The following is a 13,625-nucleotide window of genomic DNA, read 5'->3' as shown; positions in this document are numbered from 1 at the left end:
GTGCCAGGGCAATACCGGCAACGCCCGCCCGCACCCAGCCTGCGGCGGCAGAAAGACCGAGGCGCGGCGGCCGAAGCCCCGCCCGTCTCCGCCGGGCCGCGGGCGCCGGCGAGGGTTGGAACGTGACCTTGTTTGGGCGTTGCTAGGAGACGCGGCTAGCAGGCGCGCACCCGCGCGCGCGACCCCCACGGGCGGGCAGGCGAGCAGGCAGGCGAGCGCGGCGCGAGGGGCGGAGCCGCGGCCGGTGGCGAGGCTGGCGAGCACCGTTAGCGGGGCTGGCGCGCGGCGTCGGCCGGGCCGCCGTCAGGCCTCGCCGCTGCCCGGGGACGGACTCCCCGGCGGCTGACAGTCGCGGAGACGGGACGACGGAGGACCGTCGGCCAGGTGAGTGGCGCGGGGTCACGGCCTGCGGAGCGGAGGGATGCGCCACTGCCCGAGCCGCTCGGCGTACCGAGGGGCGGGCGCGGCCCGGGCGAGCCCCGGCGCCATGGGCGAGCCCCGGCGCCATGGGCGAGCCCCGGCGCGGTTGCCGGCGGCTGCGGTGCCCGGTTGTGACAGCGTCGCTGCAGGTGCGCGGGGCGGGTCGACCGGCGTCCCGGCCCGGCCCCCTCCGAGACGCCTCGTTCCCGGCTCAGGGCAACAGGTGGTGCCGGAGGGCCGAGAGCGAGCCCGGTTCGGCCGCCCTGGGAGCGGCAGGCACCCTCGCCAATGAGGGCGCCGGGCCGGGAGTGGCAGGGCCGCCCCGACGCGCTGGCCAATGGGATCGCGGGCCCGGGGTGGGCCGTGGGGGTGGGCGTGGCCAGAGCCCGCGTCTGGGTTTCCCGGGGCCGCAGCCGCCAGAGCTGCGCCGAGGTCTGGGCGGACCGAGCCGCGGCCTGTTCCCCGCGCGGACAGAAACGCCGGCCCATGTTTCCCCGCTGGGATCCGGACTCCAGCCCGGGAGGTGAGACCGGTGGTACCGGGGAGGGGGGCCCGGAAAGTGATCCCGGCTCCGCGGTGAAACAGCCGGCTTAGATCTCCCAGATAGGGTTGCTTTTTTTTTTTTTTCTTTCTGTTTTCTGCCAAGAAAAGGCACTCCGGTGGATACGGTGACGTGCACCAGATACTGGTGGCTTGGGTTGTCTTCAGAATAAGCTTTTGAGGTTCGGGGATCGTGGAGAATAGAGACGAGTACACGTTACTGCAAGTCAGAGTGAATCGGAGCCTTTTGGTGATAATTATTCATCATTTGTTTTGGATTTCGTGCATTCCCAGGCTCATCTGGTGTGTTTACTTACAGCAAGTTTTATGAAGTTCCTCGCGGTGCTTATTTTTAGAGAAGGCAGAGAAAAACCCATTTCAGTGTGCTCACAGTAATAACATACTCGTTTCCTCCTCCAGCAGTCTCGTAGCGCGATCACCCAGGAAGAGACCTTGTGAGCAGATCAGGAGAAGGCGTCGGTTTGGGACACCACTCGCAGCTGGACATGGGGAATGGACTGTCAGAGCAGACTTCCATCCTGCCCAGCCTGCCGTCCTTCCAGGCCTTCCATATTGTCATTCTGGGTCTGGACTGCGCTGGGAAGACAACCGTTTTATACAGGCTGCAGTTCAACGAGTTTGTAAATACCGTGCCCACCAAGGGGTTTAACACGGAGAAGATTAAGGTAACCTTGGGCAAGTCCAAAACAGCCACTTTTCACTTCTGGGATGTAGGTGGTCAAGAGAAGTTAAGGCCACTGTGGAAGTCGTATACCCGGTGCACAGATGGCATTGTGTTTGTGGTGGACTCGGTCGATGTGGAGAGAATGGAAGAGGCCAAGACGGAACTTCATAAAATCACTAGGATATCAGAAAACCAAGGGGTGCCTGTGCTTATAGTGGCTAACAAACAAGACCTGAGGAACTCACTGTCACTCTCAGAGATTGAGAAATTGTTAGCCATGGGTGAACTGAGCTCATCGACCCCTTGGCATTTGCAGCCCACCTGTGCGATCATAGGAGATGGACTAAAGGAAGGACTTGAGAAACTACATGATATGATAATTAAAAGAAGAAAAATGTTGCGGCAACAGAAAAAGAAGAGATGAATGGCATCTTTTATATGGGTGTGGAATCAGTTTTCCTTGGGCTGATTTTGACAAGTTGAGTGTCTACAGCCTGGTTTGCCTGTCTGCCCTCCTGGATGCTGTTAAAGCTTTGTTTTGTTGAACAGTCAGATACACAACTCTGTTGCCTTGTGGAAGATGAGTAAATGCCGTGGTCTCTTCTCCCTGACCCACAATCTTTTGGTACTGCCGTTTTGGGAAGCCAAAAAAAAAAAAAAAAAAAAAAAAAGGCTAGTAATTGACCAGAAAACAATTTTGTGGAAATATTTGACCTGAAGTTAGTGAAATAAAACTTTGAAGAGTGTATATGCTTAATGTATTGTGCTTGTATCTTTTGGGGGGAAGCCTTTGCCAAGAAATTGCAAAACACTTGTAAGCAAAAAATGCTGATGAATGGAAATGTTAAGGTAGCTTATTGTACACACACACACTTAAATTGAACACACTGGGATAAGAAGGAAGTATTTTCTCTCTTGAGGTTTTGGCCAGGTGATTTTTAATGTTTTTCTGGAACCAATTTTAATGCTATCTCTTTAATTCTAGACAATGTTAATTTAGTTGGTCCAGCATCAGTAAAAATGTTTGTGGTATATTCAAGTGCATGGATTTGTTTTCCCGACAAGCATGTTTGGGTGTGTGATCTTTAGAAATAGCTGTGCATCTGTTTACACAGGGCTAACCAACTTTTTTGGGCCTTAGAGCTATTGTAGAAATAGTTCATTGTGAGAACTGTCACTTGAACCTAAAGATGACTCCCTAATATCGTAACAATGAGCATGTTGACTAAATTCATATGCTTGGACACATGAATGGATTTATGGAGAAAGTGGTGGTGAAAATTGGGTCAGAGGGAGTTACTGTAATACATAGTCTCTAAAATAAGAGATACTTGTTAAAGTTAACAAGATACAAGTTAAAAGATACTTACTGTTTTATTCCTATTTGCTGGCTGGAAACAGATTTTTTTCATATATTTTTGTAGCATATTGGGAAGGATGAAAGCTTTAATATCACCTGATGCTCTGTGGAATGAATATGTAAGATACCTTTTGATATGTGCTCTGAGCTTTAATTTTTTTGCTTATCAGCTGAACACTATTTCCATAGCTTTCTAGCTCTGATTGTAGGAAACAGTGGTACAGTGCTCCAGATAGGAATTAAGATTCTAGAAAAGGATGGAGAAAGTGGTAAAGCCATTGCAAGACAATTAACTGGTGCTGTTTCTACTGTAATAAAAACAAAATGAAATTACAAGGAGGAGAGACCTTTAATTCTTATCTCCAGGAAGAGACTTCTTTCCAGTAATCACATGTTAGCAAATCAGCATATTTCCTATGCTTGAAGCCAACAGCTGTTTGTTCTGAATTCACCGAAGGAAGTACACTTTAATAGCAGGTCTCATTCTGGTTTTGAGCTTTTATTTATTTTCCCAGTGACACAACTGAATTTTTGGAACCTGAATCCTTGTTACAAAATGAATTAGCTCCAAGTGGAGTTGTCATGTCAAATGTACCGGTGATGGTCACCTAGAATGTTTATAGAGCTGTGGATTATAATTACCAATAAATGACGAGGTTTTAGGAATAGTCTGGCTTTGGATTTCCACTTCTGCTGCAGTTTTTAATTATATATGTTAAAAGGACTTTTATCAGCTGGGCTATTTAGTTTTATAATAGTTTGGATTTTCTCTGATGAGGTTTTCACAGGCTATTTTCTGGGAGATTTTTTTTTTCCCTTTTACTTATACTGAATTATTCAGGATCCTTTCCCAAATCCTTCAGTCCAGGATGGGATAATAAAGCTTGTTTTCCTCAATTCTAAATCAGTTTAGATTTTCACAGCCTTCCCTTCTCTGTTCTTGCTATATAAAGTAGTTTAGACCAGGCATGGTACATGAATTTAATCGCACCATTTGGGAGGCAGAGGCAGGCGGATCTCTGAATTCAAGGCCAGTCTGGTTTGCAGAGTGAGTTCCAGGACAGCCAGGGCTATCAAGGCTCTATAGAGATACCAAAAAAAAAAAAAAAAAAAAAAAAAAAAGAAGAAGAAGAAGAAGAAAAAGTAGTTTGTGTTAACTAGCGCTTGTGTTAACCCTTCTTTTGTAGCTAAGAAGTGGACCAGCAAGTTCATATTTAGAGAACAGCAAACTGGGCATTGCATAAAATTGTATTTATATAAGCTATTTCAATAAAAAATTCACAGTTTGATAAATTCAAATTTTCTGTCACCTGTTAGAGTTATTAATCAAATAGGCTAATGAATTTCTAAATCTCAAGAGTTTAGGCATTGCTTTTGTATCTAAGTTTTTTATTTTAAGTTAAGGTACCCTTTTCCAAAGTGTATTTGTCCTTTTGAAGTGTCAGCGATCATACCCTGAGCCCCATGTCTATGAAGCAAGCATCCTGTCAATGAACTACATCTTTAGCACCTAAAGTAGATTTCTAAAATTGTTAACTGTATTTGAAATGAGTTGGTTTAATATAAACTATCAGTTGGGTTAAACATTCAAAATTAACTACTGTAGAAAAAAAAGTTAAAATATCCCTTGATATTGAAAGACTCTTGATATCCAAAGTTATGCTAAAACAGATTATAAATGTTATGTTTTAGCCTGGATAGATCATTAATAACCAAAAGATGAGGTACATGCTTACTGAAAGCTAAACTGTGCAGAGTTAGGATGTGTAGATGGAAATTGATCACCAGACTGGGTGGGTGAGTGGTGGCTTAAGAACAAGAGGGAACAGCACACAGAGTGCTTTTGTAGGAGTCAGGATTATGGGGTAGAGTAGGTGCTTGCCTATCAGGTGCAAGGCTCTGGGTTCGATTCCTAGCACTGCCAATGAAAAGCCATCACAGGAGAAGTTTGCTGAGAAGAGTTTCATTGTTCATAATGACCTGGAGAGAAATCTGCTATAATATTTCAGTGTTCTATTTAATGTAACAGTTTCATCATATAAATGATTTTAGCAGTAACAGATACAATAAATGTTTCTTAATAAATTAATTTCTATTTAATAAATTAATGTAACTTGGAATCTTGGGTTAGACTATCATTTGAAGTTCAATTTTCATTGCTGGTTTTGTGAAATAAGGTCTCACTATGTAGCCAAGCTCCTCAGCCTCCTGGGTGCTGGGATTATAAGCTTATACCACCATGCTTACATTGAGATTCTACATTCAAGTTTTAATTTTTGCAGAACATTCTGGAAATGGGCAGATAGTATTGATGTAAAATATTCAGATTCTTTTTCTTTTTTTAAACTTTCATATGAGCAAATAAAGGATACCAAAAATATCATAAATTAATATTAAAGTATTGAAGACTAAAGATATTCCCAATAGACCACAGCCAGAGAATGTTCCAATTCTATGCAAATTCAAAATATAGGAGTATCAAATGAATGGTTAGATTTGGGGAAGAATGATTATACTAGCTGAAAACAACATGAGGTTCAAAGTTTGTGTCCCAATCCTGGCATGTTTTTCAGACATACATGTAGCTCTTTGAGCAAATCCTTTGAAACTTGTGAATGTTCTGGTAACATGGAGACCCACCTAGCTTGAGATGGTTGAGGGCAATAATGTGTATAAACTATTCTTATGGAGTAGGAATTTGTTGAGATGCAGCATAGTATGATAATGGCCACACAAGCCCATGCTTGATAATGGAGCCTGCTTACTAGACTTATCTAGTTTAATATTGCTCTCTTGGTTTCTTCATTTGTAAGCCAAGGTCATGTCTACTGGTAGGGTTTGTTCATTGAATAAAAGGATTAAATGCACTAGTTGTGAGTGGACTTGGCTCATAGCAAGCATTGAGTAAATTAGTAGCTGGAACATTTTCTTGCATATGTATTTGAAAAAGAGACATTTGGAGTAGGAATAACAGAAGCTCACGGTATTTTATTTCTTAGGACCTGTGAGCCTTAGCATAAAATGGCAGCTTGGTAGAACTTAGGGAAATCTAAACATCCTCAGTTCTTTGAAATCTAGGTAATTTTCTTTTATTTCTATAGCATTTTGGTATAATAAAAGTCTTAACATTCCCCCAAGAAACAAAAGTTAAAAGTTTTGGTTATTTTCTAGGTAGTGGTAAAATACTACTCCACAGAAATTAAAAATCCAAAACTAGTGTAGATCTTAAATGCTTGTTACTTTTAAATTACTTTCAATTTGGGTTTTTTTTTACGACCCTCACCCCATACTGGAGATTGAGCCCAGAGCCCTGAGTGCTAGACAAATGTTCTTTTGGTCATGTTTTAAAATTTTTGTTTCTTTTATTGCAATTGATATTACAATTGGGGAGTGGGTCTTTACTCTGGTTGTATAATGAGGGAGAATTAAGGCATTGCTGAAATGATGGAGAAATTGTTTACCAGTTACACGCACACATTGCTCTTGCAAAGGACCAGAGTTCATTTCCCAGCACCCACTTTGGTGCTCACTGCTGCCTGTAATTCCCAATCCCAGGGACTGACGCCTGTGGCCTCCTTGGGTACCTGAACTCATGTGCATCTGCCCTCACACATACACATAATTAAAACTAGTAGAAAGTGATCTGTAAAGCATTGCTGAAACAATTATCTAGAGGACTGTCCCATACCGAATGCAGATGTGAATATACTACTGCATTACTGCTTCTAAATGACTGCATCTGGATTGAGGTAAGACAGTGATGGACTAGAAACATTAGTAGCTAGGAACTCAGGGAGGTACAAAACCCCAGCCTCCACTCCAGACCTAGGAACGTGAAACTCTAGGGTTGGGCCAAGCAGTCTTTGCGCTTACAGCATCTAGGTGATTCTGGTACTCTAATTAAAGTTAACCATTGCATTAACATAAAATCCAGTCATTTGTTACAGAAAACAAGAAAGCCTGGGAGATAGCTCAGTGGCAGAGTCTGTGTTTGAGGCCCTTCATTCTATCTCCAGTACTAGAAAGAAAACTGAAAGAAACTTTGTAATTAATACTATGTAATTCCGACCTTTGTATTTGGTTTTGGTTTTGAAGACAGTGTCTCAGCTGCCTAGGCTGGGCAGGAATTCACTATGTAGTCCAGGCTGGTCTTGAACTGTCAACCCTGCTTCACTTTACTGAGTAGTAGGATTCTAGGCATGAGCCTCTATAGTTCAGACCTTCTAAAAAGTGTTTTTACAGAAGCACAGTGCTTGCCTGAGGCAGGGTTTCACTGTAGCTTAGAGTGAGCTGGAACTCACTGTGTGATGGCTTTGAACCTAGGATGATCTCCTGCCTCAGCCTCCTGAGTACTAGGATTACAGATGGGAGGTGCCATCATGGCTATACAGTGGTTGCCTTATAATAAACATTCACCAAACTTGAGTGAATTTGAATCAGTACCAACAGAGACACTGTTTTGTTAAGTGTCAAATCCTATACATTAATTTTCATCCATACACACAAAAGGAGTTTTGCTTTTGAGCTGAGTGTCTTAAGATGGGCATAGCATTCTAAAATGGGTAGATGGTTCAAGCAGATTCATTTAAAACAAGCTGTTTTCAGATTTTATAAGTAAAATCATACATCAAATTTCAAACTTACTCAGAAGTTACACCAGCATGATCGTGTTGGTTGACTTTCCACTGTGGTGACAAAATACCTGGGATGACTGAAAGAGAGGAAAGGTTTGTTACTGGCCCACAATTTCAGAGTTTTTGGTCCATGATTCCTGTCTCTTTTGCACTGGGCAATAGATCATGCTAGGGACATGTGGAGGAGGTCTGCTCACCTTTGTTGTTGGGAAGTACAAAAGGGACTGGAGTGCTAGCATTTCTGTTAGGAGCATGCCCAAATGACTTAAATTCTTCTGGTGGCCCCCACCTCCTCACTGCCCTGCCTCCAAGTCTTTATTTCAAGTCTAAACCAAAGCAATTACCAACACTCAAAATAGCTCTCATTTTGTTTGAGTAACTCAGGACCAATCTGGTTTTCGCTGCTGGTTGTTTAGATTTCCCTGATGACAAAATTCATTTTTGAAACTTGGAAATCATGAGCCACTGAGATGGCTCAGCCTGTAAAGCTGCCTGCCTGAAGCCTCATAATGGAATGAAAGAACCAACTCTCCAGTAAGGTGTCCTTTGATCCCCGCAAGCTTGGTGTCTCGTGTGGACACACACTCATACACACACTCATACACACATACATACACACACACACACATACATGCATATTTACCAAATATTTTTAAAAATTGCAATCTTAGCATCAGGATCCTACTAGTTTTGGTCCATACATTGAGCTCCTTAGTTTTCCTTTTTTTTTTTTCCCCTGTGTAGCTTCCCTCCCTCTAGAGCAGTGGTTCTCAACCTGTGGGCCACAACCCTTTGGGGGGGGTCACAAATCAGTTATTACATTACTACTCATAAGGGTAGCAAAATTACAGTTAAGAAGTAGCAATGAAATAGTTTTATGGTTGGGGTCACCACAACATAAGGAACTGTATTAGTGGGCCCCAGCATTAGGAAGGTTGAGAACCACTGTTCTAGACCTTGTTGAACGCAGTTCAGTAGTTTTGTGTTTTAATAACATGTTTTTGTGTACTTTGATTTTCCTGTTGTTTCTCTTTTTGTAATGTCAATTATTGGTTGTTACCATTTTAGTGACATTAATGGAACTGTCTTGTGGAATATTGGTTTGAGAAGTGTTACACCCTGACAGCAAGCATTCTCAACCACTGAGCTATCGCTCTGGCCTCTTCTTAGCACTTTAAGTCATGTGACTCCATTGTCTTTTTGCTTCCATTGCTTTTGCTGGCAAGTGAGCTTCTAGAGGGATTTTTCTCTTGTGAAAGCAGCCGGTCTTTTGTCCTCTGGTCTCCTGGGATGCTCATCTTTATTTTTTTGGCAATTGATTGTGTGTCTAAGGTGCTTTTCTTTGTATTCTTTTGACAATATCTACTGAATTGTATGTATCAACATCCAACACAATAAATAAAAAATAAAATTTAAAAATTACTCTTGATTTTACCCCTTAGTCTAGGCCATAATATCTGCTGTTAACCCTTGTCTTCTTAAATTATGAAGTTCCATTTCAAATATACCTTAATTTTTTAATGTGATTTGAATGTACTTAGTAGGGTTTTTTTTTTTTTTTTTTTTTGGTCAGGTGTTGGTGATTGAGTTTAGAGGTTTGTCCATGGTAAGGAAATGCTCTTTCACTGAGCTACCTAATACATGTTCAGCAGTGAATTCGTTATGTCTACTGGAGTGATCATCTAGAATTCTAGATTTGAAATGCTGTACCTCGAGAGCTGCTAAACTGAATTGGAAAGAGTTGACAATGCACGTGTTGGCAATGACTTAGAAAACCTCTCAGGAGAGAGAAATTGCTAATTAATAAGACTTGGTTTCTCAAGCCAGACTGCCTGCTGAAAATGCTATTTGGTTATGATTGCCACCTCCCAGCTACTGTGAATAGGATACTAAACCTGTCTGCAGAATGGGATACGAATATACTGGCTTAAACTCAAAATGACAAGGATCAATAGATGCTGTTTCATATTCAAGTATTCTAGTATACATTCAGTGTGTCACTGTTAGCTTACAAATGCAATTTTATCTGAAGTACTATCTATAGACCCCGTGGGTTTGCATAGATTATCTGAAGCCCCTGGCATTCTTTCAAGTAACACCATTTTCAGAGTTTGTTCACAGTGCACATGAGCTATGGCTCTCTTTCACTGTGATATTGCTGGTATTGTTATTTCATAAAAGAAATTGTATTGTCATTTCCTTATGTAGCATCTGTGGTTAGAATGGTGATGGATAGAAAGAAGCAAATGCTTGTATCAAACCCATGGTTGGCAGAGGGAAGCACAGATGTTGGCCTAAAGACACATGGGGGAACTAAAGAGATTTCGAAGAAGAACATTAAATTTGTTTTCTTTGTAGAAAGAAGAATGTTCAGGGGTCTCTGATGTGAAGGGAGAAGCAGCAAGCTGATGACAGTTTTTCTCCAGTTTTGTCTTCATTGGACACCCCTGACCCCCGTTGTAATAGAGAGTCAGGACAGAGAGCTAGTGCGTCATCCATGGAGACACCAATATCCTCAGTCATAAGTATTATCACTTGATTGCACAGCCTTGGTGAAGTGTGAATGGCCTGGGGTTCCAAAGGTGTAGCCCGACACTTAATTGGCCATGCACAAACAGGATGTCATTCTCATTCCTCCCAAACTATGGAGCAGTCGTTTGTGGACACCTGGATCTGTGCCTCCTCTAACCTGAAATAAAAGGGAGAAGAATAATGCCAGTCTAGTTTTATTTCCTTATCTGTGTAAGCATAATGTTAGGATGTGTCTGATATATATGCTAGCTTTGGTTTTTTTGAAGGGTAACTCGAAGGAGCCATTACTTTTGGTTAATTATGAGTAACTATATGGTGCTGCATGACTGTTTAACATTAATAACAACTGGTAATTCTCTGGTGAGGCAGCACTTACTGTGTTTTCACAGTGACTAACTTGGTTCTCCAAATGGGCCACTTTTCTTGTGGACATTAGATGAGGGGGAGTCACGAAGATGGTGTTCTTAGTATGGACATCACTCACCGAGTAAGTCACAGAGGAACAGGTTGACATTGTGTTCTTCACTTTTGAGTTTGGAACAGTTTCAAATGTGGATAAGAGTTACAAACATAACACAAAAATATCTGCATCCTTTCACCCAGAGCAATCCTCCTGGCCAGTCGATTCAACAATGTCCTTCATGACACAGGGATGTGGTCTGGGCTCAGTGAGGCAGCTGGTGTCGTTTACTCTGGAACAATTCCTCCTTCCTTCCTTCTTTGACTCTCATGCCCTGTCGCTTATGAGGATTACAGGTCAGTTGTTGCAGAAATAGCCCCTGAGCTGAACTTGGGTTTATTTAATACTTTTCTGTTTTTTTTTTCCTTGATTTATCTTTTATTATTATTTTTTTGGTAGACAAGAGTTATTAACATATTGTAAGGGAACTAACATTGCTTAATAATTTGATCCAGGCAATCCGCCGTTTAACAAAATTTTCACAATTATGCTATTTTTCTTACATCCCATCACATGGCATGTGGTGTCAATGGTTTCCTCTTATTGGCAATGTCTGATTTAGTTATTTCAGTGAGATACTATTTGGGGCTAGGTATAGTGGCACAGACCCTTAGTCCCTCAGCTGGAGAAGCAGAGGCAGAAGGATCTCTGTGGGTTCAGAGCCTCTAAGGCTCAAAAAAAACAAACAAACAAAAACAGGTTATGTTTGTGAAGTTCCTCTATTAGAAGCAAACTATTTTGTTATAACTTGTAATTACTCTGTAAGAAATTTTGAGGCTAAAATACCCCTTACATTTGTCCATTAACCTACTTTTGCCTGAGTAAGTATTATATTGGTTTTAAAAGTTCTGATTTTTAGTGCCTTCATTCTTCTATATTGATTAATATTAAACTCCAACTTATTTGTGTTACTTTTGTCATTATAGATTCATTTATTTATTTGTTTGTTTATGTCATTGTGATTTCTTAAAATCTTGTATTACCTAGTGATCTCTAATTCAGTTTATCATGATTTATTTTGGTGATCAAATTGTCTGAGATTTGTGTAGTAGAAATGAGCGCTCTCAGGGTAGGCTGGGCTGGAACCCACTGTGTAGATGAAGTAACCTTGAGTGTTTTGATCATTCTGCTTTGACCTGCTGAGTGCTAGGCATTTTTGTCTGTTGAGACAGGTCTCTGTATGTAGCCTAGGCTGGCCTGGCACTTGACTTCCTCCTGCCTCAGCCCCTTGAGTACTGAGACTGTAGGCATGAGGCACCATGCCCAGCTTGACTTCTATGTCCCTTTGACATGTCCCTCGAATCCATTCAGCGCGTCCTCAGTTCCTGGCACAGTTGACGACTCAGGCTCACTTCCTTGTCCCTATACTAGAATCAGCCATTTCTCCAAGAAGCTGTTTCTTTGAGGCGAGTGGCAATTAGAAACCAGAACCTGGGGGTTGGATTGATTTGCTGATCCCAAGATGGAGCTGCCCCTAGGCATTTCTCAGGGAGAAACTAAGATTTGTACACACACTGCTCCTACATACATGCCCTCTCTATACATGCAAGTGTGTGTATCACCAAATACATTGTACATTTATGTACAACCATAAGTACTCATCTACACCTGTGGTTCCTACTTCCTCTCATTATGGCTTTTATTATAGTCTCACTCTTAGTCAAGAGGGCTCCCTTCCCTGACAGTAAGGAGGTAATGGCCACTGTTGTTTCATACATTAACTGCTCAGTTCCCCCTACTCATAGTCAGTCTGTCCGGCTTGCTAGACTGCCTTTGTACCCTCTCTCCAACTCTGCCCTTCTTCATCCCAGTTCTCAGTTTGATTGTCCTGCCTAACCTTATCCTGCCTTGCTATAGGCCCAACAGCTTTTTTGTTAGCCAATGAGAGTAATGCATATTCACAGTGTACAAAAGGATTATCCCACAGCAACTGTTAGTTCCCACTGAAACTCTTTGATTGTTGAATAAGAGATGTGGATACTGGGTCTCCTCTTGACAAGACTCTCAGGCCTAATGCAGGGTAGCTGGAGCTTAGGGCAGAGTCTGCATAAAAGGCCTGCTGTGATTGGACCTGGCACACTGACACTCTCCTGATGACTTATGAGCTCATCGGGTTCACAGGCAATTCACAGAAACTCAAATGTTCCAGTAGCCACATAAAAAGCTATTTGCACCTGGGGGACTTGTAGGTCTCAGGTCTGCTAAACATTTTGCTAAGTAGAAAGGCTGCCCCTGCCAGCCCCTTGGGTTCTTAAGTAGGTACAATTACCGCTCAGAACTTTGGACTAGATGTATCTTCACTAACACTTTAAGACTAGAAAGCACGGGTAGGGGTTCAACGCCCTGTTCAAAGGCTTTAGAGCTTTTCTCCTCTCGCTGTGGTCTCACTCATAATTCCAATTCAAAAGATAACTGACACATGAGTAGATGAGAATTTTTGAAAAACTGTTTTTGAAGATGCTAAAGAAGACAGTCCTCTGAGGCTTGTCTTCTGGGTTGTTCTAACAAGATGGTTGCCATGATATTTCTCCAATCATTTCACCAAACACAATATCTATTTTAAGGGTCTCAGAAAATAGGTGGTAAGTGGTACCTGATATTAGGGCTGGTGTGAGCAGTGCTTTAAATCATGGCTACGCTCTGCCTAAACTAGCCATTTGATAAACATGACTGAAAGTGTCTGAGACAGCAGTGACAGCAATTATAAGACAGTGATGGCCACGCCTCTAGTGCTATGACTCTTGTGTAAGAGGTAATTAACACGCCACCGAAACCACAGAGGAACATTTGTAACATGGTTTAGGAGACCTTTGTCCTCAGGTTTATTCATTAATGGATTCTCTAATGATTGGGCAGACAATTGAATCATTGTTTTTTTAAATGTTTGGAACTATATGGTAAAGCTATGAAGTCCCAAAGAGGACAAAGTTGGAGTCTTTCTTCTAAAATCTCCATATATTTTTATTGCCGGTAGGACACCTTGTGTGTCTGTCT

At 42.2% G+C, this 13,625-nt stretch overlaps 1 protein-coding gene across 4 annotated transcripts; it reads left to right on the top strand.

Annotated features, from left to right (window-relative positions):
• The first annotated feature begins 207 nt into the window (after window positions 1-207).
• On the top strand, window positions 208-3,673 carry Arl4a (ADP ribosylation factor like GTPase 4A). 4 transcript variants are annotated; one of them, XM_036206650.1, is made up of 2 exons: window positions 208-384; window positions 1,384-3,673. In XM_036206650.1, exon 2 carries the CDS (start codon window positions 1,467-1,469, stop codon window positions 2,067-2,069), a length of 603 nt encoding a protein of 200 aa, XP_036062543.1. In that variant the 5' UTR covers window positions 208-384; window positions 1,384-1,466; the 3' UTR covers window positions 2,070-3,673. The 4 variants fall into 4 exon arrangements, with proteins under 4 accessions (XP_036062543.1, XP_036062541.1, XP_036062544.1 ...); XM_036206648.1 differs by having other exon boundaries at window positions 1,381-3,673; XM_036206651.1 differs by lacking the exon at window positions 208-384 and adding an exon at window positions 819-943.
• The last annotated feature ends 9,952 nt before the right edge of the window (window positions 3,674-13,625 follow it).

The sequence above is a fragment of the Onychomys torridus genome, chromosome 14 (genome assembly GCF_903995425.1).
Source record: "Onychomys torridus chromosome 14, mOncTor1.1, whole genome shotgun sequence".
Taxonomy (NCBI): Eukaryota; Metazoa; Chordata; class Mammalia; order Rodentia; family Cricetidae; genus Onychomys; species Onychomys torridus.
The sequence above is the reverse complement of the archived record's forward strand: the minus strand, read 5'-3'. Positions and strand labels throughout refer to the sequence as shown.